The following is a 14393-nucleotide window of genomic DNA, read 5'->3' on the forward strand; positions in this document are numbered from 1 at the left end:
GGGGGGACCAGTTTTGCTGGCCTGATGGAGCCTGGTTGAACCACTGAGACTATGGCCCCTAGCCACCCTTCAGGTCTGGAATTGAATGCACATCTTTGGCTTCCAGGCAAACAGTGGACAGGCATATGAGTTGAACATTTACCTGAGGTAGGTACACTCCCTGGAGAGAACAAGCATGGGAGAAAGAAGGGCTGCTTATGCATAGGGAGAAAGCTCAGGGGGCAGGAATCGTGGAGGGATGGACACAGGGAAGAGGTAACTGTTGGGAGGAAGTGGGAGGGGAGATGTTACATTGTGGTAAATTGTGGTCAACGTCATGAGACAAAGTGTATGTCAACTGCTGTATGGAAAGTGTATTTGCTCTGTAAATTTTCACCCAAATCACGATAAAAAAAAAAGAAAAGAAAACACACCATATGTAAAGTCACCACCAATGTGTCATTGGAGGCTTGCATGTTGCTATGCTACTGAGCAGGTTTCAGTGGAGCTTCCACACTAAGATAGACTAGGAAGAAAGGCCTGGTGATCTACTTCTGAAAACCAGCCAGTGAAAACTCTATGGATCACAACAGTCCAATCTCTGTTGTGCATGTGTAAAGAGTCAGAAGATGACTTACAACAACTAACAACAACCACCTTTGAGGGAGTGAGGGAGGTGGGGGCACCTGCAACTCCATCTTGGTTTCTAGATGCTCCAGTCTATTTCTGTTAACTGAGTTGACAGTACAAACCATGTTAACCATGGTTCTTGTATGTATGCCTATATGCCCTTCCACTGGAATAAATATTTTTATGTATCTTTATATAAAAAGTATGTATTTATATATTTTTTAGCCCAATGTGTAAAGATTAGATGATGATATTTAATTATAAGTTAGCTATTAGTCATCCTCACTCTCCCAGTTCACTTTGCTCCTCTAAAATTGACACCAAGAGGTGCTTAAGACATATTTCTAATGGACTGATATAAGCAAACATGCATTTTTAAATATAAGATTAAGTATCCTTTAGTTAAAGGGATGTTTTCAGTAATTGAGTTCGTTCCTAATGTGTTTTGTGAGGCTATTTTCAGACAAATGTTTGCTTTTCTATTAGGCAAATTATTTAACATGTCCTTCCTTTGTTTGGAAAAACTATTTGCAGATGATCAAATGCAAACTAGTTCTTGTGAGCCCTGCTTCTACAATTTTAATTATTGGATTAAGGTGGACTTGCAAGGAAAAAAGATGGCTTTTGTGAAAATTAAAAGAATTTTACAATTTAATAAAAGTTTGGCATTTTGATATCAGCATAGTTATTCTTTTTTAAAAAGTATATTAGCAGGGAGGATATATGGAGATGTATGAGTTCCTAGGACCAAAGAATCTTAGAGGTGGAAGACTTGTTGTTAGGTGCTGTCAAGTCAGTTTTGCCTCAGTGACCCTGTGTACAACAAAATGAAACACTGCCCAGTCCTCTGCCATCTGCGCAGTTGTTGTTGTATTTGAGCCCATTGTTGTAACCACTGTGTCAGTCCATTGCTTTGATGGTCTTCGTCTTTTTCACTGACCCTCTACTTTACTGACATGATATCCTTCACCAGGGACTGGTCCCTCCTAATAACATGCCCAACACATGTGAGACAAAGTCTTGGCATCCTTGCTTATAAGGAGCATTCTGGCTGTACTTCTTCCAAGGCAGATTTGTTTGTTCTTCTGGAAGTCCATGGTATATTTAATATTCTTCACCAGTACCATAATTGAGATGCATCAATTCTTCTTCAGTCTTCTTTATTCACTGTCTAGCTTTCACATACATATGAGATGATTGAATGATGAGATGATTAAATGACCCAGAGATGGCTTGGGTCAGGGTCACCTTAGTCCTGAATGTGACATCTTTGCATTTTAACACTTTCAAGAGGACTTTTACAGCAGATTTGTCCAATTCAATACATTGGTTTCTTGACTGCTGCTTCCATGGGAGTTGATTTTGGATCCAAGTAAAACAAAATCTCTGACAACTTCAATATTTTCTCCATTTATCATGATGTTGCTTACTAGTCCAGCTGTGAGGATTTTTATTTTCTTTATGTTGGGATATAATCCATAGTGAAGACTATAGTCTTTGATCTTTCTCAGTAAACGCTTCAAGTCCTCTTCACTTTGAGCAAGCAGGACTGTGTCAATCTGCATAGCACAGGTTGTTAATTAGTCTTCCTCTAGTCCTGATCCATGTTCTTCTTCATGTAGTCCAGCTTCTCGGATTATTTGCTCAGCATACAGATTGAATAAGTACGGTGAAAGGATACAATCCTGACACACACCTTTCCTGATTTTAAACCACACAGTGTTCTTGTTCTGTTTGAACAGTCACCTGTTGTTGGTTAATATATAGGTTCCTCATGAGCACAATTCAAACTAAACCAAACTCGTTGCCATCGAGTCAGATCCAACTCATAGTGACCCCTCCTTGGGTTTCCAAGGCAGTATCACTACGGAAGTAGATTGCCCAACCTTCCGAGAAGTGGCTGGTGGGTTTGAACCACCAGCCTTCTGGCTAGCAGTCAAATGCCTTAGGCATGGTGCCACCAGAGCTCCCATGAGCACAATTAAGTGTTCTGGAATTCCCATTCTTTGCAATGTTTCCCATAATTTGTCATGATCCTCACAGTCAAATGCTTTTGCATAGTCAATAAAACACAGGTAAATATCCTTCTTATATTATCTGCTTTTAGCCAAGATCCATCTGACATCAGTAATGATATCCCTTGTTCCATTGTCTCTTCTGAATCAGACTTGACTTTCTGGCAGTTGCTTGTTGATGTACTGCTGCAACTGTTTTTAAATTGTCTTCAACAAAATTTTACGTACATGTGATATTAATGAAATTGTTTGGTAATTTCCATATTGTATAGGATCACCTTTCTTTGGAATGGGCACAAATATGGATCTCTTCCAGTTGGTTGGCCAGGTAGCTGTCTCCTAAATCTCTTGGCGTAGACAAGAGAGTGTTTCCAGTGTTGCATCCATTTGTTGAAATATCTCAGTTAGTATTCCATCACTTCAGAGCCTTGCTTTTCGCCAATACTTTTAATAGAGCTTGGACTTCTTCCTTCAGTACCACTGGTTCTTGATCATATACTATCTCCTGAAATGGTTGAATGTCAATCAATTCTTTTTGATACAGTGACTGTGTATTCCTTCCATCTTCTTTTGATGCTTCCTACATCTTTCAATATTTTGCCCAGAAAAAAAACAAACCTACTGCCCTTGAGTTGATTCTGACTCATAAAATCCTTCACTATTGCAACTTGAGGCTTGAATTTTTTCTTTAGTTCTTTCAGCTTGAGAAATGTTGAGTGTGTTTTTTCTTTTTGATTTCTGACTCCAGGTCTTTGCACATTTCAATATAATATTTTGCTTTGTCTTCTTGAGCCACCTTAAAAATTTTCTGTACATCTCTTTTACTACATCATTTCTTCTGTTTGCTTTAGCTATTCTCCACTCAAGAGCAAATTTTAGAGTCTCTTCTGACATCCATTTTGGTCTTTCTTTCTTGACTTTAATGACCTTTTGACATTATTTCTTGTATTATGTCCTTCAGGTCATCCCACAGTTCATCTGGTCATCACTAATTAGTGTTCAGTGAGTCAAATCTGTTCTTCATATGGTCTACTTTGCTGTCATGGACTTGTTTTAATTTTTTTTCGAGTTCAACTGTAACTGGCAAAGGAGCAATTGATGGTTTGTTCCCCATTTGGCCCATACCCTTGTTCTGACTGATGATGTTGAGCTTCTCCATCTTTTGTTTCTGCAGATGTAGTTATTTGATTCCTGTGTATTCCATCTGGTGAAGTTCATGTGTATAGTCACCATTTTTTCTTGTTGAATTATTTTCAATGGCCTCATATGCATGTGAGAACTGGACAATGAATAAGGAAGATTGAAGAAGAATTGATGCTTTTGAGTTGTGGTGCTGGCAAAGAATGCTGAAAGTAGCGAGGACTGCTAAAAGAACTAACAAATCTGTCCTGGAGGAAGTGCAACCGGAATGCTCCTTGGAAGCAAGAATGGCCACATGTCGCATCACCTACTTTGATCATGTTATCAGAAGGGACCATTCCCTGGAGAAGGATGTCATCCTTGGTAAGGTGGAGGGTCGATGAAGGAGGAGAAGGCCCTCAACCAGGTGGACTGACAGAGTGGCTGTGGCGATGGGTTCAAGTATAGCAGGGATCGTGGAGCTGGCACGGGACCGGGCGGTGTTTCGTTCTGCTGTACATAAGAACACTATGAGTTGAAGATGACTCGACGGCACCTAACAACAACAACAACAACATCTTGTTGAATGGGTCATCGGTCTTGCAAAATTCTATCATGTAATCTCCAGTGTTATTTTTGTCACCAAATTATAATTTCAAACTGCTTATTGATCCTTCTTGTTTTTTCCCCCTAACTTTTGCATTCTAATCACACCTAATTATCAATGCATATTAATTACATGTTTGATCAATGTCAGACTGTGGAAGTTGTTAAAAATCTTCAGTTTCTTCATCGTTTGGCATTAGCTGTTGGTGCATAAATTTGAATAATAACAGTATTAACTGCTCTTCCTTGTAGGCATATGCATATTATCCTAGCACTATGGAAGAGATCATAGAGTAATTTCACCATTCCATTCAGTGCAAGCTTGATTCCTTGGAGTGGGAGGAAGCACTACTATACTAAGCAGTGCTTCCCAAGTTTGAATACTTGTACATTTTTGGATTTTTTTTTTTTTTTTAAAGTGTAGATTGACACCTATTTCCTGATAAGTTCTACCCTTAAAGCCTAGTTCTGAATCCTGGAGCTACCAAAATGAATTTAATCCTTTTGTGCTTTCCAAGTACAAGATAAAATCTTAAGGATTTTGAGCATTTTAAATGTGTCTCCCAGTGATTGGAAAACAGTTTAGGGCACTCACTAACACCTGATTAGTAGGCTTTGGAGTCAGAAGAACCCAGATGAAATCTTGGCTTCACCTTATACTGTCATAATGACTGTGGATAAGTTACTTATCCCCTGTAAACATTTGTTTCTCACTGGGTTGCAGTCAGTATTAAATAAGATGAATGAAAGTGCTTGGTACTATCCCTGACTACAGTCACTCAAATGATGCATCTAGTTAGAACATGCTGATTAATTTGAAAGTAAGGAAGTCTTCCAAAATGTCTTAGTGTTAAACCAAGACAGCCCCAAATCTGAAGACATGCTAGTGTTGGGAATAAGCCTTTGATGCTCACAGCTAGAGAAAAATGATACGGGATATTTCCTCCCCTGTGTCTCACAGCAAGCCTGTCTTCCCAGACATACTTCAGCCAATGCACAATCTTTATACTCTAAAAGTGTTTGTGCCCTGAATTCCAGTGTTCTTTCACAGACCATCGAACTGGCTCTGCGTCTAGAAAGAAACCTTTGACTTCCTTAAGTCTCTGCCTAGAGCCTCCTCTTTGAGTCACATCCAAGCAGTAACCTTCAGCTTCCCCTCCCTGTGATCTCCTCTTTCTCTTCAATTCTACCCAGGCTTCTCTGCCTCTTAGAGTTGAGTGAGAGCCACATGAGGCTTCACCAAGCCAGAGGCCCTCTTTTTTAAAGATGGTTTCCAGTTGAGAGGTCACTTAAGAGCCGTTCATCTGATGAGAGAGTATTTGAATTGTTCAGCTAGTTTTGAACAAATTTTAAGCTATATCAAGTATACTTCCCCCCAAGTTTACCATAACTTAATTTTGTTTTCATGAAGTTAAACATACTTTCTTATATTTTATTAATTATTTTCTTCTATATCTATTTATTTGTGGTGGAGGTTGTTTTTTCCGTGTTGTTGTGTGCCGTTGAATCAGACCTGACTCATAGTGATCCCTCCTTGGGTTTCCGAGGAGGTATCACTATGGAAGTAGATTGCCCAATCTTCCTTCCACTATGCTACCAGAGTTCCTGTTTTTTTCCCTGGGATCTCTAAAATCAAATAATGTACCTTTTCTTTCTGACTTATTTCTAAATAAAAATCTAATATATAAGGATAAGGAGCTCTGGTGATATAGTGGATAAGGCATTTGGCTGCTAACCAGAAGGTCAGTGGTTCAAACCCACAAGCTGCTTCATGGAAGGAAGATGGGGCGATCTACTTCTGTAAAGATTTACAGTCTGGGAAACCCAATCAGGGTCGCTATAAGTCAGAATTGGCTATAAGTCAGAATTGGCTAGATGGCAGTGAGGTTTTTTTTTTTTTAATAAAGATAGCCATAACATGGGTTTTTATATAATATTTAAGAAGTTGGTATTTATACATATCCAATTAAGGAGATTTTTAATTGGATCTTCAATTTTTCTGTTTTTTTTTTTTTTTTATTATTTATTTATGTAAAGTATAAAAAAGTATGTGATCATATTGGGAGAAAAATGTAGAACAAAATTCAGATTCATAAAAAAGACCAGATTTATTGGTTTGATAGAGACTGGTGGAACCCTGAGACTATATCCCTTAGACAGCCTTCAAACCTGGAACTGAACCCACTCCAGGCAATCACCTATAAGCTAAACAATAGACAAGCCTTAAATAATAACACCCTTGAGAAATGTGCTCCTCAGAACAATTAACCAACTATGTAAGACCAAAAGGGCAGCATTTGCCCAAAAACAAAGTTCAGAAGGCAGGAGATGAGCCAATGGAAGGTCAGCCCAGGGAGGAAGTGGGAAAAGTGCTGTTACATTGAGAGAATTGCAACTAATGTCCTGAAATAAAAGGTGTATAAATAGTGGAATGCGAAACTAATTTGCTCTATAAACTTTCACCAAACCACAATAAAATGTCAAAAAATTAAACTATGTGATACTGAGCCTATTTTGTGTTCATTGGGCTGTATATTAAATGAGTAACACAAAGGAGCTTTAGATATACTCCTCCTTCTAAAATTATGCTAGGACTGAGGCAAGCAGATCATCTTTCTGTGGTGTGTTGTTGATGTAGGCCACTGCTTACTTGGATGGATACTATCACAGTGTCCTTGCTACCCAGGGATCTTGGTAAGAATAGGTCTAGGTCAAGCAACACTTAATTAATGAAAGGAAAAAAAAAAAAAAAACATTGCTATAGTTTTCCCCTCAACTCTTCTTTTTGAAAATATTCAAATTTACTGAAAAGTTAATAAGAGTAGTACAGTGAATACTTGCTGTCAACCTATTGTCACTTTGACTAGTTCTCTCTCTTTTTTAAACAATTAAAATAAGTGCATACATCATGATTTCTTCACCTTGCATCTATCTCCTAATGGTACTTTCCTTCATAACAACAATACCATTATAGTACTTAAGAAAATTTAAAATAATTTCTTAATATCATCTGATTAACAATCCATGGCCATGTTAAGATGTTTCCAACTGCCTCTAAAATATCTTTTTAGTTAAAAAATTAAATCAAACCTCTTGAATTTTTGTTATGCCTGTGTTGCCTCTTTTAATTTAGAACAGTCTATGTCTTTTGTGTGTATATATTTTGTGACACTGACCTCTTTGAAGAATCCAAGACAGATATCTCATAGAATGCTCACAATATGAATTTGTCTAAATGTTTCATATTTTTTCCCCTGCCAATTATTTTGAAGTATAACATATACACAGAAATATGCATAAATCGTGAGTATGTGGACTTGTGAAAGTTTATTTTCCAGACTTGAGTTCCAAAAGTGTGGCTATTTTACAAACCCTTATCTTTGCTCTTGTTTCTCTATTGCATTCATAGAATGCCTAGTGCAGAGACAGTTTCCTGGCACTTTCCTACAGATCATGGTGCTAAGGCTGGTCTGGTTCCAATTTAGGTAGTTCCATTGTACTTATCTCAGATCCCCTACCGGGGTTTCAATTAGAAAAGTTATTGTTCACTTCCCCTTCTAAAAATGTGGCATTATGTAATTATCCTGGCTTTAGGAAATTTTGGCTGTTCTTATTCCATGCTCAGGAATTGGCTATTAGCAAAATCAGTTAAAAGCTTTTGGTACTCTAATCCATTTGTTAAAACTGTTTTAATAGCTAGGTTGTATAAGACATAGGATTTTTGGTTTATCACAACCTAATTTTTATTTTTGGTTGTAATGATCCAACATCAATCCAGAGGTGGTTTATGGTCTTTTATAAAAAAGAGACCAAATGTTAAAAATATGTGATTTAGGCCTGCTTTGTTGTCTCTAACTACCCTAATTACCCTTTCCCCTCTTTGGTATGCTTATTACTCCACAGTTCTTTTCCCATTCCTCTTGTTCTCAACATGCATGTCAAGTGGTGATGACAGATGATGGTGTAAATTGGATTCTTAATCTGGGGGTCAGTGGGTCAATGAACCCCATAAAATTATGTGCAAACCTTGTGTGTATTTGCTTACGTGCTTTTTTTCTAAAGGGAGGTTTCGGTAAGTTTCATCAGTTTCTCAGAAGTGTTCTTGAGCCACAAATGGCTAAAAGTACTGGCTAAATAGTTACTTCCTCATAGGGTCTTTGATATTTTTCTGACACTTGGTGTAGTATCTTTTCTTTTTTAAAATCTTTTACTTTTTGTGTTTGTTTTGGATTACACAGTTTCAAGGAATAAAATTAAATACATTCATAATCTTAGTTATCACCCAGTTGTTGTTGTTATGTGCCGTCGAGTCAAACCCGACTCATAGCGACCCGTCCTTGGGTTTCCGAGGCAGTATCACTACAGAAGTAGGATTGCCCAACCTTCCTTCCAAGGAGTGGCTGGTGGGTTTGAACCGCCAGCCGTCTGGTTAGCAGGCAAGTGTCTTAGCCACTATGCTACCAGAGCTCCCTATTACCCAGAGGCAACTACTATTTATGTTTCAAATACTGGTAAACATACTAGTAACTGGTGTCTATCTTGAGATATATATAGATATATATATATATATATATATATATATATATATATATATATATATGCTCTGGTGTCCTAGTGCCTCAGGCATTTGACTGCTAACCAGAAGCCTGGAGGTTCAAACCCACCAGCCACTCCTCGGAAGGAAGATTGGGCACTCTACTTCCGTAGAGATACTGCCTCAGAAACCTAAGGAGGGGTCACCATGAGTTGGATCTGACTTGACGGCAGTGAGTTTGGTTTTTGGTTTATATGTGTGTGTGTGTGTGTATTTATTTATATATATATTTAGATATAAATATATGCACATATAAGTGCAGGTTTTTTTTTTTTAATTTTAAAAAAAAGGGATCATTTTATATGATGTCTTTTCCTGTTGCTGAATGTAGATCTACAATGCTTTTTAAAATGTACTGAGTAGCCTATTGTATGAATATACTCTTATTTAACAATCCTCTACTGATGGACATAAATATTTGTATTTTAATATGAGTTAAACCTTAGCAAACAAAATAGAATAATAGATAGTAACACGTGGGTTTTGATGGTCCATAGAGCCCTTTCCTTTGTTCTACCCTTCCAAACCCCACGTCAAAAGTTAGGCTCTGGATTTTGAGTCAGAGAAATGTTTGCTTTCTCCAAAGGAAAAGAGAGACTGCATTTACTTTTCTTCCTAACTCCCAAGACAGTAACATGATTGGCAAGTCATTTCAAATCAATAGTGATCTTATAAAATCGATCCATTTCAAAATAGCTTCATTTAAATCTATTCTATATATTCAGGGTTCGAATGGACCTAATTTTTATTTATGGCTTACTTTATGTTTTGAAAAAAGTGTTTATCAAAGTTTTGTAAAATAAACCTAATTATTTTAATTATTGCAACTCTTGAGTCAGATATCCTGGGATAGACTTTATCGTGTATAACCATGTATGATTTCTCTCAGTTTGTGTGTGTGACTGTGTGTTTATTTTCCTCTGATACATTGCTGAAAGAGGTGTTACTGATTGCCTCTTCTTCCTTTTCTCCCTTTTCTCTCTTATCTGTTTACGAATGACACTACCAGATTACAGGCCACACTTGTCAACACCCTTGGGTCCGGGGGTAGTAACTGTTCCCATCTGGCTGTGTGTGATTAATAGTGTTTATGTCGTGGCATAAATCACATTTTGTTGTTCAGTCAGCTGAGATTCTAGCCATTAAAAAATTCACTCCACAAAAATCAATAACCAGTGGTTTTGGAAAGGAACAGTCCCGCTAACCCTCGCCTCCCCTTATTCCATATCTAGGTCTTTTTGTAAAGATAAACAATCAAATTACTATACTCAATAAAATAGTGCAGGCAACAACAAGAAATATAATCTCACAGATAAAGAATGACCTTAAGTAAGGACAGGTAGGAAGCCATTTTAAGGAAGATGGAAAGCAACCAAAGAAACCCAATACTCTTTTACAAGTCTTTAAAAATGTCACCCTTTTCCATGGATCCAGCTAACAACAGAACCTTTGAGAACTCAAGATGAATTTTCAGAGAAGCATGAAAGAAAATAGATTGAGAACCACATCCTGTGACTGACTTAATGCCATACACAACTCTCTATGGACTGTAGCTACAATACAGAAAATCAGTTTTACTTATTTGCCCCAAATTTGCTTAATACATTACTGCCACTAGGAAACATACAAAATCTAAATAAATAAGTTAAAATTAAGGAGATGAAATTTCATGTAAAATCAAATGGAAGACTGATTTTTTTTTTTTGACAGAAAGAATAAAGATAAGTTTTACACATCTTATTTTGCAATAAATACTATGTGTACTTTAAAAATGATGATGTTGACCCTGTGTAGCAATGTGCCCGAGTAAACTGAGGTAAGGTCAACAGTTCGATCGATCATAGCCTATTTCACGCGCCTTGGGTGAGTCCTTCGGATGTTGCTCACACAGCCTGTTTTTGCTTCAGTTGCTACTGCTTTTGTGAACAGCCCAGTGTTTTTGCTCCAATTGAAGCACGCTTCACTGATTCCTACTTGCAACTTGTTTCTTAGGAATCCATGCTGCAAGTTGCATCTCAGGAATTCAAGTTATACCAGTTTTGCTTCTTCACCATGACCCTCAGCAAAGTGGAATTCTCAGAGGGAAAGTGAAGACATCCCTTTAAAATTTAATTTTATTTATAAGCCAGTACTACAGCACAGATGTAGTAAGCCTCCTTCTTTCCTTAGTATGCCAGTGGCTTTCTAAAATAATCATAAACATAACCCAATAAAGAAGGAAGGAAGGAATAGTATCTTGTGCCTCTTCTCTGTATGGAAGGTATAATAACCCTTTTGCAGGAGATGACCCTGCAGATTGGCTCCTGTTGGATGAAGGGAGAACTAACCTTCAGGCAAAGTGCTTCTATGAAAGCATCATGTTTCTCGTTTCACTGTGTAATGACCAGGAGCTGAGAAGGACTCTGCTTCCTGTCACTGAACCGCATCATTCTCATTTACATTATTGGCAGCTGTTACTTTGTTAGAAGTTTAAATTATCTCAAGAACTCTAAACTGAGTTCAGATGTTTGTTTATTGGCGCTGCCTTCGGCTTTTGAATACAGACTTTTGTGCTCTCTCCCAGTCTTAAGAAAAGGCTATTCTCAGAATCAGCCCTTCCTCCCTCCTTGCTCTTTTCTGGGAACCTGATTCAAGCTCATGAAGAAAATTAAATAAAGAAGACCAGGGGATCAAGACTGGTCAGAAAGGAGACTGCAGTTGTGAGGCGACCTGAAGCGGAAAGGAATTAGGGCTCAACATCCTGCATTTGTGCTTTGTTCTTGAAACTTTGAGTTAGTTGCATTAATGAATTAACCAGCAGTCTGTGTTGTTGTTATGTGCCGTCAAGTCGGACCCGACTCATAGCGACCCCTCCTTGGGTTTCTGAGGCATTATCACTACGGACGTAGATTGCCCAACCTTCCTTCCGAGGAGTGGCTGGTGGGTTTGAACCACCAGCCTTCTGATTAGCAGTCAAGTGCCTTAGGCACTACGCTACTTGAGCTCCCTAAACCAGCAGTCTAGTAATGGAAAATGTTTCTCCTGTCCTGGTGGGGGAGCCAGATACTATAGATTTGTAACAGGATGGCTGTTGATCCTGGCTTCATTGTTGGGCCAGTCATTTGTGAGCTGGTGGCCGGACCGCAGGCCACACACTTCTTCCGTGAAAATCTTCATGTGTTGGAACTGCTTAGGTATTGTTTTCCCCATCGGAGACTTGGCCAAGAAAAGATGGTGAGCTCTGGGTTTCATTTTTATTTTGTTTATTCGCTCAGCTCTGAGGATGGTTCGGGATGCCAGACCCAGCTGGGGAGAGGGTGGGAAGAGGATGAGGTTTAATCGATAAGCATATGTGAGTATTTTGCTGTTAATGCTTTTTTCTGTGTCATTCTCTGTAGAGTTCCGGGAACGCATCCTATCGCTGCTCCATGTCTTCCTCTGCGGATTTTTCCGATGAGGATGATTTCAGCCAGAAATCTGGCTCGGCATCTCCAGCTCCGGGAGATACCTTACCTTGGAATTTGCCTAGACATGAGAGATCGAAAAGAAAGATTCAAGGGGGCTCAGTGCTGGACCCCGCCGAGAGGGCAGTGCTTAGGATAGCAGGTAAGAGCATCAAGGGAAGGGGATGGGGTGGGGGATGAGAGTTGCGGAAATTCACCCATCTGCTCCCTAGGGGCCGTATGTGGGAGTTGATGTACTGGGCGGAGATTTGTGCTCAAGGTGGGGGAGGAGGATGACCATGTTTACTTTCTGCTGGTTTTATCGATGGAGTGATAGAGCGTGTTGCTCTGCCTGCTGGTGACTAAGCTGTTTGGCCCTGTCTTCTGGTTGGATGAATCGATACCTTTGAAATGCAAGGAAGTATTTACAGATATCTGCATTAAACTTTCATATTTAAGTGCTGTAGTCACTGTGACAATCTGAAAGTATTAACTCCAGTGATTCCTAGTATAATTGTTGGAAGCTACGAGAGAGCAGCCTTCATTTTCATTTTTGCCTAGAGGCACTGAGCTACGCATATTTAACTCAGATAGATTAATGTTTTTTGGTACCCAGGATCGTGAATCATATTCCAACAACTTTGATCATCCCCCTCCTTATTTTTAAGTGTAGCTTCTCTGTTAGTATCATGTAGCAATAGCAGCTTTCTATTCCTAGTGCTTTTGAGGGTTTAGCGACCATACATTCTTGATTAATTAATGTACAGGATGTGCCAGTGTTTCTGCTCTGTGTTACACAGTGTTCCCTTGCACTGGCTGTAAAAGCTGAACCAGAAGTGATGGCTTGTTTTACTCCGCTGAAAGTTGAGAACAGTGTGGAAATTAATCCTCAAACCCCACAGTGCAGTTTGTATGTGTTCTGTAAATGAGGGTTGCTTTCAGGGATGGTTGCTCCTTCATTCCCACAATACATGTATTTTTTTCTCTCGGAAATGCAAACATGGCAGGATGGAGTATATCACTAGGGACTCTCTTGCAAAGGCCAGGTGCTTTGCTCCTTTTCTCTCCTCTCTCTAACTCTTAGTCCTGTATCCCTCTTTTCTCCCACTTTAATGCACGGTTATTACTTCTTTCCTCCAAGGGGGCTAGAAGGGACTAGCCTGGTCCCAGCAAGCAAGGCAGCATAGTAGAATGAGCCCGAGAGTCCCCCTAGTGTCTCCCCAGTAGGATTTTTGTGATTATGGGAAAAACAAACAGCGCCTAGCCAGCCATTCTCTAGTCAGGGTTTCTGGGGCAACAGCCTTGAGCTTCTTCTGGCCTCTGTTGTGAGATGCTGGCTGGTCTTACCAGGCTTTTGAAAAGGAGGGGTGAAGTGGGGAAAGGGAGGTGGAGGGGAGAATGGAAACTGTTGGGAGCCAAGTGAGAGAACAGGGGCAAACCTGACTCTCACTGCTCTCCACAAGCACCACAAAATGTTTAGTCACTGAGGCCTGATTTCTTGTTCTGTCAAGAGCCTCCTGCAGGTCTGAGGCACATGGCAGAGAGTGAGATGCTGCTGGTTCCAAATGTGCAGGTCACTTGAGAGGCCAGATGGGGTTTGGGTTAAATTAAAGGAGGGTTTGTGTGAGTTCTTGGGCCTTGTGGAAAGCCTGAAGCATAAAAACAAGATATCTGTTCTGTGCAATTTTATCTAAGGCAGAGGGTGCTTCTGGCCTGAGATTTTTGATAATGGTGTTGAAGATGGGTATTTTGCTTTTGATGGTGAAGGAATGTTATAAGAGGAGACAAGGGCGTGTGTTTGTCAGGGGAAATGAGATTTTATAAAATTGAAAAGACAACTAGGCAGGAAGTCATGAAAACTTGGTGGTACTAACTTTAACCAGTGTATATTGTAGATGGGGAAGAAATTGAAGAATTGGGAGTCCTAACAGATGCAGTGGGAGCTCTGGTAGCATAGTGCCTAAGGCACTTGACTGCTAACCAGAAGGCTGGCAGTTCAAACCCACCAGCCACTCCTCGGAAGGAAGG

The 14393-nt window shown here is 39.4% G+C and overlaps 1 protein-coding gene across 1 annotated transcript in view; it reads left to right on the forward strand.

Annotated features, from left to right (window-relative positions):
• Positions 1–14393, forward strand: part of DST (dystonin) — a 614637-nt gene that overhangs the window by 126176 nt on the left and 474068 nt on the right. The window contains exon 4 of the mRNA XM_042781628.1: positions 12321–12528. Coding sequence (XP_042637562.1) covers positions 12321–12528 — 208 coding nt within the window. The remainder of the gene's footprint in view (positions 1–12320; positions 12529–14393) is intronic.

The sequence above is a fragment of the Orycteropus afer genome, unplaced genomic scaffold, assembly GCF_000298275.1.
Source record: "Orycteropus afer afer isolate SDZICR_OR568_19922 unplaced genomic scaffold, OryAfe1.0 scaffold00140, whole genome shotgun sequence".
NCBI classification, from domain to species: domain Eukaryota; kingdom Metazoa; phylum Chordata; class Mammalia; order Tubulidentata; family Orycteropodidae; genus Orycteropus; species Orycteropus afer.